The sequence below is a fragment of the Macrotis lagotis genome, chromosome 2, assembly GCF_037893015.1.
Source record: "Macrotis lagotis isolate mMagLag1 chromosome 2, bilby.v1.9.chrom.fasta, whole genome shotgun sequence".
Lineage (NCBI taxonomy): Eukaryota > Metazoa > Chordata > Mammalia > Peramelemorphia > Peramelidae > Macrotis > Macrotis lagotis.
The window spans coordinates 235,849,203-235,865,103 of NC_133659.1; the positions used below are offsets into that span (position 1 = coordinate 235,849,203).

The 15,901-nt window shown below is 33.4% G+C and overlaps 2 protein-coding genes across 2 annotated transcripts in view; one reads left to right on the forward strand and one right to left on the reverse strand.

Annotated features, from left to right (window-relative positions):
• The window catches only part of B3GNTL1 (UDP-GlcNAc:betaGal beta-1,3-N-acetylglucosaminyltransferase like 1), a 211,678-nt gene that overhangs the window by 146,221 nt on the left and 49,556 nt on the right, over nt 1-15,901 (forward strand). The window lies entirely within an intron of this gene.
• TBCD (tubulin folding cofactor D) overlaps nt 1-15,901 on the reverse strand; it is a 401,955-nt gene that overhangs the window by 45,589 nt on the left and 340,465 nt on the right. Inside the window, exons 32-34 of the mRNA XM_074225195.1 lie at nt 7,295-7,453; nt 7,007-7,145; nt 2,132-2,253 (exon numbers count right to left, since the gene is read on the reverse strand). Of these exons, the coding sequence (XP_074081296.1) occupies nt 2,132-2,253; nt 7,007-7,145; nt 7,295-7,453 (420 nt within the window). The remainder of the gene's footprint in view (nt 1-2,131; nt 2,254-7,006; nt 7,146-7,294; nt 7,454-15,901) is intronic.

Consider the following 15,901-nt stretch of genomic DNA (forward strand, 5'->3'; position numbering starts at 1 on the left):
GAAAATAATTCCTTCAAATGCAGAATGTAACTAAAGGAAGCTGATAACTTTGCAAGGAATCAGGAAGAAATAAAATTCTTCCAAAAAAAGGCCAAAAATTAGAAGAAAGTGTGAAATATCTCATTGGAAAAACAACCAACTGCAAAAACAGATCCAGAAGAAATAATTTAAAAATTATTGGGCTATCTGAAAGCCATGATCAGGACTAAAGAGCCTAGACTTCATTTTTCAAGAAATAATACAGCAAAACTGTCCTGAGATTCTAGAAGCAGAGGGTAAAATAGAAATCAAAAGAATTCTCCAGTTACCTCCTGAAAGAGATCCCAAAAGAAAAACTTCCAGGAATATTATAGCCAAATTCTAAAACTCCAAAATCAAAGAGATAATTCTAAAAGCTGCCAGAAACAAACAATTCAACTGCTGAGGCTCCATAGTCAGGATTACACAGGGTCTGGCAGCATCTACATTAAGGGCTCGTAGGGACTGGAATATGATACTCCAGAAAGCAAAAGATCTTGGTTTACAACCAAGAATCAACTACCCAGCAAAACTGAATATCCTCTTTGAGGGGAAAAGATGGACTTTCAATGAAACAGGGGACTTTCAAACTTTCCTACTGAAACAACAAGAGCTGAACAGAAAATTTGATTTCTAAGTACTCTGGTGAGCCACAGAGGGGGTGGAAGAGAAGGACTAAGAGGAACTTAATGATATTGAACTGTTTATATTCCTGCACGGGAAGAAGATACTGATAACTCATATAAACTTTCTCATTTATAAGAGCTGTTAGAAGGAGCATATATAGATAGGACATAGGAAGGAGTGGAATATAATGGTATAATATAGTAAAAAGATGGAGCCAATGGGTGATAAAGGAAAGTACTGGGAGGAAGGGAAAGGAGATGAAGAAGAAGCTAAGAAAAGTCAAGAGACAAGAAAAAGATTTTTCAATGGAATGGAATGGGGGAAGGTTAAGGGGGAATGGGTGAGCTTTTATTCTCATCAGAAATGGCTCAGAGAGGAAATAACATATACACTTAATAGGGTGAGGAAATCTATCTTACCCTAGAGAAAAATAGAAGAAAGGGACAGGATAAGGGGGAATGGGGGGGAGAGAAGGGGGGAATAGGTGATACAAGAGCGGTAAGATCGGGGGAGAGGGTACTCAGATTCAACAGTTTTGGACAGGGCTAGGATGAAAGGAGAGAGAGAGAGAGAATAGAATAAATGAGAATGGGGAAGAATAGAGTGGAAGTACAGCTAGTAATAGCACCTGTGGGAAAAATATTGAAGCAACTTCTCTGGTAGACTTATGATAAGGAAAGCAACTCACCCCAGAGACAGAGCCAATGGAATCTGAACACAGACTGAAGTACATTTTTTTTTCTCTCTCTCTCTATTATTGAGGTTTCTCATCTTCTTGGGGGGGGGGGTTATGTTTACTCTTATAACACATTCAATTTACATCAATGTATACCATGGAAAAAATGTAAAGACTATCAGATAGCCTCCTGTGGGGGGGGGGGGAAGGAGGGGAAATTGTAATATTCAAAACCTTAAAAAATGATAGGTAGATATTTCTATTGTATATAATTGGAAGACAAATACAATGTTAAAAAAAAGAAAAAATTATTGTGACTAGATCTGGAAAAAATGTATTGTTTATCAAGGGTGAATTTAATAAAGATGTAGTTTCATAATGAATAATTAAAGAACAAACACCAAAATCTTAAGAACTCAATGACAAAGCATGGTAAAACAAATGTCTGAAGCAAAATGAAGATATATTACATATTAAATGAATTATTCATAAATTTAGTTATTTATGAATTAAATTTTATAAGATTTACATTGATTATTTTCCTTTATCTTAGTTAACTCATCTAGTTCTGTTCCACAGTAGATTTTGGGGAAGATCAAAAAAGGTAATAAAGACGTAAAATAATTTTTCAGCTTGAATACAATATACAGATGGAACAATTTTATCATTTTATAGTAAGGGAACAGGACCAATGAAATGAAGTACTATACAAATGGAAGGTATTACTCTTCCTCCCCTTCTCCCTTCTTTTCCTACTACCTTACTTCTAATCCTACTCCTCTTCCTCCTTTTCATAATCTGATAAATTACCTGTCATTCAGGAGGTTGTCCTCAAATACATGAAGCAAAGTTTCACTAAAGCTGTCCATAGCTTGGATATCATTTTGAATTTTCTTCATGTACTCAAAAAGACTTTGTGTTGAATACCTTACCTGTAACACAGAAAAATATTCCAATAAAGACACTTAGGGAAATGAATCCACCTCTGGCAGAAAAAGATTTAACCCTACATATACATTCTTAACAACCATCTTTGAATGGAGCCCCATCCTCCCAGTCAAGTATATACAGTAAAGAAGCTCAGCTTAGTCCATTAATACACAATCAATATTAGAACCTAATGAACCCTGATTCTTATATTTAAGTGGTCATATGCAGCATGTTGTCTTAATTCTTTTGTTTTTTTCACACAAATCTTCCCAAGATTCTATGAATTCTGTATTATATACTGTATATGGATATTATATATATTCATAATATATTATATTTCTCAGTCATTCCTCAATAAAGGCACTTACTTTAATAGTTAAAGTATTTTTGTTATGACAAACATTTTCAATTTTGTGCAATCCTTCTTCCTTTGACCTTTTCAGGTAAAATGGACAAGAGGGGTAAATAATTGCTTAGTAAGTAAATAATTTGGATACTTATAATATTAAGTTATTAATTTATAATTATCTATGATAATATATATCTATGATAATATATCTATATTCATTATTTATAATAATTAGAAATATAATGATCCAAACTATTTTCTAGAGTGATATGTCTTTCTTCTTTTTAAAATTTTTTTTTAAAAATTTAAGCCAATGGGGTTAAGTGACTTGCCCAAGGTCACACAGCTTGGTCTCAGGCTGGATTTGAACTCATGTACTTCCGACTCCAGGGCTGGTGCTTTATCCACTGCACCACCTAACTGCTTCTATGTCTTTTTTCTTACAATGACCATCTCAGTTTCTATCATTTTTGAAAAGGCAATATTGCATAATAGATAAAACACTGGACTTAGGCTCTAAAAGACCTGGGCTTCAGTCCTATCTTTGAGACATAATGGCTTCATTTCACTTCTCATTGCTCCAGACAACTCTCTCAGACTATATATATATTATAGAAAGACTGTAGATAAGTATTACAAATTTTCTACTGGAGAGTCCCCTGTACCAATGAAGTCATAGATTGGATTTTTTTTTTTTAGATTTTGGCAAGGCAAATGGGGTTAAGTGGCTTGCCCAAGGCCACACAGCTAGGTAATCATTAAGTGTCTGAGACCGGATTTGAACCCAGGTACTCCTGACTCCAGGGCCAGTGCTCTATCCACTATGCAACCTAGCCGCCCCCTAGATTGGATTTAAAAAAATATTCCAATATTTACCAATTTATTGACTACAACTAAAAAAACAAAAGAATGGGTCCATTAAACTACAAGTCTTTTAAAAAAATTCTCTATATTAGTCCCACCTCAAATATAGTATAATTATGCTATAAAAATGTACTACAGAACTTTGAAATAAAGCAAATCTCAAAAAAACCTCTGGACATATAAGGGATCAAATTTATCTGGTCTAGTTTTAAATAGTTACAATCAAAATTCTTAAATATGACAATTTTTATTTGTGGTTGTTTAATTTCTTCATCATTCATTTATACCCAAATCCATCTACAATATCCTGACAAGTGGACATTTAGCTTCTATTTGAAGATGTTTAGCAATAGAGAATCCCCTACCCAACAAATGCAAAATATTTTAAATGTTAATGATTATAATCATCCAAAAAGGTAGCATATTCATTCTGCTATCTATACTAATATTATGTTATTCAAATAACTTAATGGAATCACAGATTTAAATAGTCAAATGGATTCATAAATTATTGTGTCTAATCTTGCTAGAATTCCTTGAACATTTACTAATCATATCTGTCATTTTTGTCAATTTTCAAGATATAATGTCAAATCTCAGGGTTGTTTTGATTTGCATTTCTCTTATTGTTTGCAATAGACTGCAATTGTTCTTTTAAAAACTTTGTTCAAGGGGCGCTAGGTGGCGCAGTGGAAAAGAGCATGGGCCCTGGAGTCAGGAGTACCTGAATTCAAATCTGGCCTCAGATACTTAATGATTACCTAGCTGTGTAGCCTTGTGCAAGCCACTTAATCCCATTTGCCTTGCAAAAAACAAAAAACAAAAAACAAAACCTTAAAAAAACCCAACAAAACTTTTTGATCAACATTAAGGAATGACTTTTAGGATTATTTAAATCCACAAATTGTTTACATATCTTGGATACTAAACCCTTAGTAAAGTATTAGAAATTTAATACAATGATTTTCTCCCTCATTTGACTGCTTTCCTTCTTATCCAACATATATGAATTTTGTTTGAATAGTTTTTCAGTGTTAAGTAATCAGAAATGTTTTACTGACATTTTTATTTATACATCACCTTCATTTCAAAATATACCCAAGGAAGACATCCATTGTTAACAAGAGGGGGGGAAAAGGGGGAAAACATCTATTTTAGTGAAATCAACCAATATGTCAAGTAACTCTAACAATATATAAAATATTCTTCAATCATAGGCACAACCCTCCTCGCTAGCACATAGCCCTGCAATGATGAGAAAGAGGGGCATTTTCAAGTCTTTTTCTTTAGAACCAAGTTCAATCAATATAATTACATATATTAAGTTTAGTTGATGTTCTTTTGTATTTACATGATTGAAATGAGCTAAAATGAGAAGGAAATGGTAAACCACTCCAGTATCTTTGCCAAATGGGCTAATAAACTTGTTTATTCAATCAATAACGTTATACTTTCTTTTCTGTTCTTTCCAATTACAAAGAACATTATTTTAAATACTTTGATGTACATGGAGCTTTTTTAATCACTAATTTCCTTGAAGTGTATGTCTAATACAAGGGCTCTAGATCAAAGAGTTTAGACATTTTGAAGACTTTCTTTGAATAATTCTAAATTGCTTTTCATAATGGTTGAACCAATTTTCAACAGACCTTCTAATTTATGAAATATTTTAACAACACTTATAAATAGAAGTCTAAAAACTACCTGAATGATTTCTTTCAAAATAGAGACTGAAAGTGGAAAAAACTCTATACAATATCTGCAGTATAAGAAAATGGTGAGTCAAGACATTTTTCACATCATGAATAAGTAAAGTAATGAAAAATGAACATTGGCTTTAATATTGGGTTACCTAAGATTGAGTCCTGGATCAGTTATGTACTAGCTATATGTTGGGCAATCCAAACTCTCTTAAGATACTGTTTCTTAACCTTTTAAAATAAGAATAACATTCATTCAACCTACAACACTGGGGTTTTGTAGCATTCAAAGCACTTTGTAACCATGAAGTGTTATGAAAAGAAAGCTATTATTGATTTTGCAATCCTTTTATTTTAGTATTTTCTTAATACACTCTTTAAAAACTCTATTAACTACCCCTACTATTATTACTATTTTATTTTATTTTGGGTCTTTTTTTTCTTCTTTTTGGTTTTTGCAGGGCAGTGGGGATTGGGTGGCTTGCATGTTACATGGCTGGGTGATTATTGGGTTTATGAGGCTGGATATGGACTTGGGTGCTAGTGGCTCCAGGGCTGGTGCTTCGTCCATTGTGCCACCTGGCCATAGCTACAATTATTACTATTATTTTTTTTATTTTAATTTTTTTCTCCCCCTTTACTTTTTTGCCCAAGCAAGTCTATCTATATTCATGGGGGGAGGGGTACTTTGTTTACTTGTAAACAAGCATATTTTATTAATGTAAAGAAAAACATTTGTACAAAATGAGAATAAAAAATAAATTAAAAAAAAGAAAAAAATAAGTTTTTCCCCAATCACATTTTCAATATTCATTTTTTTGTAACTTTGTAGTTCCACATTTTTCTACCTCCCTCCCCATGACAGCAAATAATCTGGTATAGGTTATACATGTATAGTCATGTTAAACATATTTCCATTAGTCATGTTGTAAAAGAAGAATCAGAACAAAAGGAAAAAAATGAAAAAAGAAAAAACAAAAAAAAAATAGTAAAAAAAAAACCTCTGTTAACTGCTTTAAAAGTAAGTAATCCTAATTCAGTTTGTTCCCCTCAGTTCCAGGGAACATTAAAAAACAAAAAACAAAAAACAAAAAAACCCCAAAACCTTGGCAAACTTTAGGTCTTTTCACTTTATAAAAGTATACTGTCTACAAAACAAAAAATTAGCATTTCTATTTCAAAAGTATATTCTATTTCCATAATCCTCACAGTGAGCAACTATCTATAATACCATGGGAGAAAATCTTATTAAAAACAATCTAGATTTCACAGTTATAGGATTTGGACTTGAAATATCCTAAAAATATCCTAAAAAAACTTTAGTCCCAACCTTTTATTTTACCAAAAATAAAAAATAACAAAGGAACCCGAAGCCCAGAAAAGTTGAAGCTATTTGTTAACTCACAAAATAGTAAGTGGAAGAATTAGGATTCTAAACCATGTCAGCTGATTCGAGAACTCAGGAAGAAAAATTTATAATTTCAAGCTAAAGAACAAGACCTGAAACAACACAGATAAACAGTATTTTATATTTACTGTGTATTAGAGATGATTTTATTTTAAGATTGCTTGCAGAATATCAATATATATTCTAAGCACAATAAAATTTTTTTATATGTTAGAAAAAAGGATACCCCAAAACTTTAGATAACAGAAGTTATCACAATGATTCACATATAAAGCACCCTGAACTTCACAAAGTACCACCCCACCAACCCACGCAAAAGGATTAGAAAGCAGGCAAAGCATCATTTCTTTTTCTATTTTTTTGCCCAAGACGCTTCATGGTTCCTTATACAACTCAAGGCTTTAGAAGAATTAAAAAATAAAATGTTTTCTTACTGTTGACTCTGTTAAGCCACCAACTGAGACTGCCAACCCTAAAAGGACATGGTATCGATAGGCTGGAAATTCAAGTAGCTGAGTAATGCAAGGGAATGCCTGTGAAGGAGCATTCCAATTTAAAACAGCAGATTCTGATCTGTAAAAAGAAATATAAAGTTATAGTATATTATGAAATTTTCTTTTTCCTTTTTTAAATTTCATTCAATGAAGAGAAGACAACAACATACTGCAATTAAGAGTATGTTGGAATGAAATTTTGAGGAAAATGCACAAAATTTTTCATACCTTGGAAATATCTTTTCTAATTCTTTTCTATTAGGAAGGTGGGGAACTGGAGGATTGTCAAAGTGCAAAAGAGTCAAGAAAATGGATCCAGCATGAGCTCTAAATCTGTCAATTTTCTCACTTGACTGTTGAGCTAGACAGCACATGATCCGTTTGCATCTGTAAAATAACAATAGTCATTGGTTAATCCACTGCTATCATTATGAGGAATACACCAGCATTTTAAGGAAAAAGCTTATATAGCAAAACTCAGATATTTAGCTATTGTCCTAATGCAGAAATTCTCAAACTTTTTGGTTTCAAGATTGTTTCACACTTAAAAATTGCTGAGGATGCACCCACAAAGAGCTTTTATTTCTGTGGATTATATCTATTGATATTTACTGTATTAGAAATCAAAATATTGAATTATTATGAAAATAATTTTGACCTTAAAGACACAAAAAAGTGTCTTGAGGATTCCCATGGTCTACAGACTAAATTGTGAAATTTAGAACTAAAAGTTCTCTAATTCACTCTAACTACAGGTGGAAGATGGAGTGTAGAAAGACATTTCAATCAGTGAAACATTATTTACAGAAAAATTATTATTTTGTAGCAGTTACACACAGTAATTTTTTAAAGAAATATGGAGCTGATGGGACCTCATAAGACTCACTCATAACAGGCTTTCTTTGCTCTGGCCACTATGCATATGCCTTCTTTCTGTTTAACAATCCCTGTCATGTCATTTTCTGGAAATTTTCATATGCCAAGTTTTTACTCCATATTTTCAAGCTAGTGACTTCACTTCTTTAATATCAGAGAAGTCACCCGAATGAGAACCCACCCTTTTAATATAAAACCAAAAAACTTGACTGTTTCAATAGACAGACTTTGTGTGAATACGATTATAGTCAAAACATTCCAAGTACCAAGAGGAAGGGTGAAATTGGATGTAAAGTGGCATTCCTAAATAACCATCACTATCCACTTCTTATCTTTCTGTGACCTAAAAGCCACTGAACCCAAGACTCTAAGACTTAATTGTGTTGATCACCTCATGTAGTGAAAGCAATCCAGTTTAGATGTGGTGAAAGCTGCAAAGTCGTCTACCCTCACTACAAGTATTCCTCTATTCTTCTGATCTCAAGGGTTTTTGTATAAAGCTTTAACTTTTCAGTGCATAACTTGCAATGCACTATAATAAAATGATTTCTGTATTCCTGGACTTTTTGGCTCTCCAGTGAGATATCATCTAACTATGAAAAATGATGTTAAGGGACTACAATATTTTAAAATACAAAATAAGTGAAATGGACTAAATGGTTTCTCAGGTCATTCAATTTTATATCTATTACCCTTCATAAAAATATTTGTTGTTATTCATTTGTTTCAGTTGTGGACAATTCTTTGTGAACTCATTTGAGGTTATCTTGGCAAAGATATTGAAGCAGTTTGGCTTTTCCTTTTCCAGTTCATTTTAAAGATGAGAAACTGGCAAAAAAGGGTCCAGTGACTAACCCAGGATCACTTACTAATTAGAGCAATGCAGATCAAAACTATATTGACGGGGGAGGGGGGCAGGCGGCGGCTAAGTGGCACAGTGCATAGAGCACCCACCCTGGATTCAAGAGGACCCGAGTTCAAATCCAGCCTCAGACACTTAATACTTAATTAGCTGGGTCACTCTAACCCCATTGCCTTACAAAAAAACTAAAACAAACAAACAAAAAAAAGAATTAGGAAGGATTAAGGGTCATTGAAGATTCCAGAAGACTTTGGATGAAACATGAGACAGATGCAAAGTATTCAAAGCAACAAATAAAACAACTTTTTTATGGTCATAGCCATTGGGATATTGGATTTTTTACAGGATAGTTTGTAACATAAGTTTTGTTTTAGTTTCATTTCCAATTGGAGATTGATGATTAAGGTGGAAGGAAAAAGGCAGATTTAAGTCTGATTAAAACAACATATAAACTTAAAAAAATTTGAAAAGAAAAAAGATTATATATTATATGTATATATTTATTAAAAGGCAAGTTTTATATTCTATTTTCTTTTTTTCTTCAGAAAAATTATTTTGTCTGTTCTACTTTGTTTATAGAATATCTACAGATACTTGATAAGTTTGTAATCTTTATAAATTTTTTTTTTAGGTTTTTGCAAGGCAAATGGGGATAAGTGGCTTGCCCAAGGCCACACAGCTAGGTAATTATTAAGTGTCTGAGACCAGATTTGAACACAGGTACTAAGGCCGGTGCTCTAGCCACCTAGCCACCCTCTGCTCACTTTACTTTGCATCAGTACATTAAAAGTCTTTCCAGATTTTTTGAGAACCCCTTGCTCCTCATTTTTTATGGCACAATAGTTCCATTATATTCATATGCTACAGCTTATTCTGTAATTGATGGACATCCCTTGGAATTCCAATTTTTTGTCATAACAAAAAGAGCTGCTATAGTACTTGTGTACAAGCAAGTCTTCTTGCCCTCTTTTTTAAATCTCCTTGGGTTACAGGCCTAGTAATGGCATTGCTGGATCAAGGAGTATGCAAAGTTTTGATTGCCTCCAGTATAGTTGGATCAAGTCACAACTCTACCAACAGTGCTTTAGTGAGCCCATTTTCTCATATATTCTCCAATATTTATCATTTTTCTTTTCTGTTAGACTAGTCAATCTGAAAAGAGTGAGGTAGCACCTCAGAGTTGTTTTACAATGCATTTTTCTAATCAAATAGTAATTTGGAGTACTTTTTTTCATATGACTATAGATAGCTTTGATTCCATCATCCGAAAACTGCCTGTGCATATCCTTTGACCATTCATCAATTGGGGAATGACTTGCATTTTTATAAATTTGACTCAATTCTTAATATATTAGCGAAATGAGACCTTTATAAGAAACACTTATAAAAATTGTTTTCCTGCTTTTTTGGTTCCTTCTAATCTTGGTTGCACTGATTTTATTTGTGCAAAATTTTGTAAATTTAATATAATTAAAACTATCCAATTTGCATTTTATAACGTTCTTTATCTCTTATTTGGTTATAAATTCTTTCCTTCACCATATATCTGCCTGCTGCTTCTTGAAAAATCTTACTCTTACGGTTTTCACCATCTTTTAAATTATTAAATTTTGGCATCCCTTGTACAAATATTTCATACTTGAACACATTTTATTCATTTCAATCTTGGGTTACAGGCCTAGTAATGGCATTGCTGTGTTCTGATTCCATTTTTTCACTTTCTAATCCTCCTTAATCACTTATAACTTGCAAATCTTGTTCAATCATTTAATTATGACCAACTCCCTCTAACCCTATAGGGAATACTGTCAATGTGATTTTTGTTGGCAGAGATGCTGGAATGGTTTGCAGAAGTAAAGTAATTTGCCCTGGTCCACATAGCTCATATGTATCTGAGGTCAGATTTGAACTTGGTCTTCTTAACTCCAGGCCCAGTAATTTATATATGAAGCCACTAAATTGCCTAAAAGGAAAACAGAGCTTAAGTAACTTACATGAGTTCACACAACTAGTATCTGAGCCAGATTTGAACTTGGGTTTTTCTGACTCTAGGTTCAGTGTTCTAATGGGCAGTCAAGCAGTACCTCAAACCTCTACTGAAATTCCCAAGATGCTAACAGTGACTTTATTGTCATGAAACTCAACTGTATTTATTCAGGGTTTTTTTCATTTTTCTAATAATAGTGATAAATACTGAGCACCTCTTCTTTTTAAAATTAAAATTATTTTTCAATTAATAAGTATTTGTCCTCTCTCCTTTCTACCTCTCCATCCCCAAGAAATAAGAGGGAAATGGAGAGGAGAGAATTTAGATTTCATAATTTTTTAAAATAAATGTCAAAACTGTTTTTATATGAAATTGGAGGAAAGAAAATATTTTTAAAATAATCAAGCAAAGTATTCAGGAGGTAAGCAGTATTCTATTAATCCTTTGGAATCATGATTGATCTTTAAGTTCTTAAGCCTTTCAAAATTGCTTCTTTTGGGGGCAGCTAGGTGGCACAGTGGATAGAGCACTCGCCCTGGAGTCAGGAGTACCTGAGTTCAAATCCAAACTCAGACACTTAATAATTACCTAGCTGTGTGGCCTTGGGCAAGCCACTTAATCCCATTTGCCTTGCAAAAACCAAAAACCAAAACAAAATTGCTTCTTTTTTATAATGCTGTTATAGTATAAGCTGTTTTCTTAGCTCTACTCACCTCTCCATGTCATTTAAAAATTTTATACAAATGACAACAGCTTTGTAAAACTCAAAATTAATAAAATCTAAAAAAAAAGAAAAAATGACAACAGCTCACTTTAATATAGTTTTTCATATTCTCCCTCTCAATTATCCCAAATCCAGTCCTTTTCTTTGCTTCACTTGAGTTGTTTTAAGATTCTCTTTTCTTGGGATGGCTAGGTAGCACAGTGGATAGAGCACTGTCCCTAGAGTCAGGAGTACCTGAGCTCAAATCCAGCCTCAGACACTTAATAATTACCTAGCTGTGTGGCCTTGGGCAAGCCACTTAACCCCACTGCTTTGCAAAAACTAAAAAAAAGGAAAAGTTTCACTTTTCTTTTCTTGATCTTCTGGGAGATCTGTTATTTTTATTTCTATGAATCCCATCTTAGAGATCAAGATGTCATGCTTATAGAGATGTCCTGTTTTCAATTTAATGTTATTTCTTTTTGCTTCTCTTTTCCCTAATTGTTCTTCATGCATTCACAATTAGTTAATGTCTCTTGTTTCTTAAGTGAAACTTGCTAATATGGGTTCATATTTTTTTATTCTGCCAATTATTTCTTCTGTGCAAACCAAGAATTATACTATCGCTATTTCTATTTCTCATTCAGAAAAGATTCTGCTGTGGTTTCATGCTCTCTTTGGAATCCATAGGATCTGCTGCTTCGTTATATGCTGACTGATTTTTCTTTGTCTTTCAATATTTATTTATAGGTATATGAATTCTTCTGAGCTCTGGAAGTCATTTTCCTTTCTGTAATTAATATCTCTTTTAGTCAAGGCCTTTGAGTTTTCTTCTTTCTGAGATCTTTGGTAATTTAAGACATTTTTTATTTTTCCCCCTATTTCTCACTTTTGGGTTTTCATTCCTTTGAAAGTAGTTTTCCTGTGAGATGGATCTCTTGAGTTTTCTTGGTTTTCATTAAAATGGGTAATTTCAAGTTCACTAGCCTTGGTCTCTAGCACAAATAACTTCTAGTTGCACAAACCTGACCCAAGATGGATACTGGCTCTTCCCAGGAAGCTTAGCAGAATATAGCAACATATACATGTCCTGCCCTCTTAATTTTTTCTATTTGTCACATCTCTGGCTAAGCTCTGGTACAGCACAAGAGTGCTGCCATGCTGCTGGCCCCATCTGAGCATGCTTCTTCTGTTTGGATTTCTTCAGGAAAGAAGTGGGTAGGGGGTAGGGAGTGTAAAGAGAATGGTCACTTACAACTCTGTAGGTTTTCTTCTATGGTACTAACATTGAAGCATGAAAGACAAATGGGGATTTGGGGAAATGATGAGTTAGCATATTATGGTTTAAAAATTATGAGCCTTAATAGGATAGAAAGAGAAAATGACAAATGTTGGAAGGGATAGGGGGGAAAATGAGACAACAATGTACTGCTGGTGAAACTGAAATGATTCAATTCAAATGATTCAAATATTCATTCTGTAAAACAATCTGGAACTTATGCCCCAAGGGCTATTAAAACCATGCCTACCCTTTGATCTAGCAATGCCACTATATATTATATATATATGAAAAATATTTATAGTAGCTCTTTTCTTCTGGGAAGGAAGTGGAAATTGAGGGAATGCCCATTAGTTGGGGAAAAGCTGAACAAACTGTGATATGTGATTATGATGGAATTGTAAGCTGCTATAAGAAATGTTGAACAGATGTTCTCAAACAAACCAGGAAAGAACTACATGAAAAGATGCAATGGGGCACAGTGGATAGAGCATCGGCCCTGGAGTCAGGAGTACCTGAGTTCAAGTCCGACCTCAGACACTTAATTAACTACCTAGCTGTGTGGCCTTGGGCAAGTCACTTAACCCCATTGCCTTGCAAAAATCTAAAAAAATAAAAAAAAGATGCAATGGGAAATGTACTGTATACAAAGTAACAACAATGTTGCATGATGATCGGCTATGAATGATTCTTCTTTTCTCAGCAATGCTGGGAACCAAGACATCTCTGAAGGACTTATGATAAAGAATACTATCCATCCTCAAAGACAGAGAGATGATGGTGTCTGAATATGGATTGAAGCATACTTTTTTTTTAATTTAATTTTTTTTGAACTTTCTCTTTTTTGGGGGGGAGGGCTATGTTTACATTTATAACTTTGACTATTATGGAAATGTTTTGCATGACTATACATTTTTTAAACCCTGTCAGGTAATTTGTTTTCTCAATGAGGGGGAGAAGGGTGGGAAGAAGGGAGAAAGTTTGAAACTTAAAGTTTGAAACACGATTGTTGAAACTTGTTTTTCATGTAACTGGGGGAAAATAAAATAAAGTGTGGAAAAAAATCATGAGCTTTGTCTATTGTTAGTTCATTAGAGTTTTGCCTCATTTAAGATCCAAGTGTCCTACACTATGGTAAAAACTGAAATGACTTCATTTTATGTACAAAATTTCTATTTTTGAGATGTCTGAAAGACTGTGAGGATCCAATCCAATCCAATTCAATTTGTTTAAATATTTAGGTTTTTAAAAAAATATTAGGTATATAACTATCAGGCACCAATTCATTCATTGCCTATAGTGTCTTTTAACATAATTTTCTTGTTTATGTAACTTTTCTATATTAACTATAGCTATCTAAAATCATGATTACTACTCCTGCTTTATTGAATTTAGCCGAAACAGAACAGATTTTTCTCCAAACTCATTTTAACTCTACATGAATATTTTTGTTTCAAGTGTTTCTTGCAAAAAAACCACTGCTGGAAAATGTTTTCTAATTCATTCTTTTATTCTATTTTCTTTTTTATCAGTAGCTCCAACATATTCTTATTCATAGTTATGATTGTGAGTTGTATATTTTCATCTATCCTCTCCTCCTGGGCTTTTAATTTTTTTTTAATTCCCTCCTCCCTCCTTTAAATAATAAACAGATAGAAGAGAGGGTAATTTGCTTGTCACTCATGATACTGTAAGTGAAACTGCCTATTTCCTCTCTGAGGTTCTTACTCTCTTCTTTTCTCTTTAATCTACTTTTCATGTTCCTGCTTCCAAAAATAAAATCTTTTGCTTAAGACTATTTTTCTATACCTATCCTTCCCCCTCTGTTCCCTCCTTTTTCCCTTTTGAATTTAATATATTTCTCTATCAAGGTATGAATTTAAGTATAATTTTATTCAGTTTTCCTTTTTTTCTTTTTCTGATGAAAATGAGATTCATGGAATGTTTATTCCCTCATTTTCCTCCATGGCTATATAAATTTCTTTTTATATAACTCTATTATGCAATAATAATTTCACCTTTTGTTCTTTCTCCCCCACCCCAGTAATACCACTCTATGCTTTTCATTCTTTTCTCCTAAGACCATTTAAAAAACCAAAACCACTTTGAGACTCACTCTCACTTCAATATTTCTATCTTCCTTAAAAGTATTAGAATTCTAAGAAGAAACTGTTTGTATTCCTTTACTAAAATGTAAACAATTTTTCCATATGTATTACCTTTCAATTATGCAACTATGTATATCTATCTGCATTTCTCTTGGAACTTGTCTATATAGTTTTAGTCATTTCATCAGGAATGTTTGAAAATTCTCCATTCCAATAAAGATACATTTTTTAAAGTTTTTTTCTTTTGCAAGGCAAATGGGGTTAAGTGGCTTGCCCAAGGTCACACAGCTAGGTAATATTAAATGTCTGAGGCCAGATTTGAACTCAGGTACTCCTGACTCCAGGGCTGATGCTCTATCCACTGTGCCACCTAGCTGCCCCCTAAAGATACAGTTTTTAAAAAACATCAAGTCATTTTAAAAATTTCACCAGGTAAATTATCCATGATTATAAACATTTATCATTTACTTATCTTTTGGAATATAATAAGCCCAGTTTTCTTCTCCTGAATGACAACTGCTACCTCTTAGCTAATCCTTATGTCACTCCTCTACATTTGTGTTCCTTTTTGGGAATGCCTGCTGGATTTCTTTGAATTTTAGTCAAGTTCTACAAGTGAATAAGTAAATGAGTTTGGCCCATGCAGAGTATGGTGGGCTGAACTAGACTCCTTTCAAGGGCTTCTGTGGCTCTTCCTGAAATATCTTTCTTGTCATAGGCTGCTAGGACTTCTTTCTTTAGAGTCTGACTAGGGTATTTCCCCTAATTATGAGTTTAGAAGTTATTCCTGTTCTGAGTTCTCTCCACAGGTTTCAATGACTGTTCAGGTTAGATTTTGCACAGGACTTTTTACTAAAAATTCTGCTGAGAAAGTGGTATAATGAGAAATGCAGCAGCTTCTCTTTTTGCTGGTTAAGACTGGAATAAATTCCTATTGGAGCAGGATCATCTTCAGGAGTTGTTTCAGGGAGTCCTTTGAGCTAGCTCTACTCCAGATGCCTAATGTGCTTTTACATGATG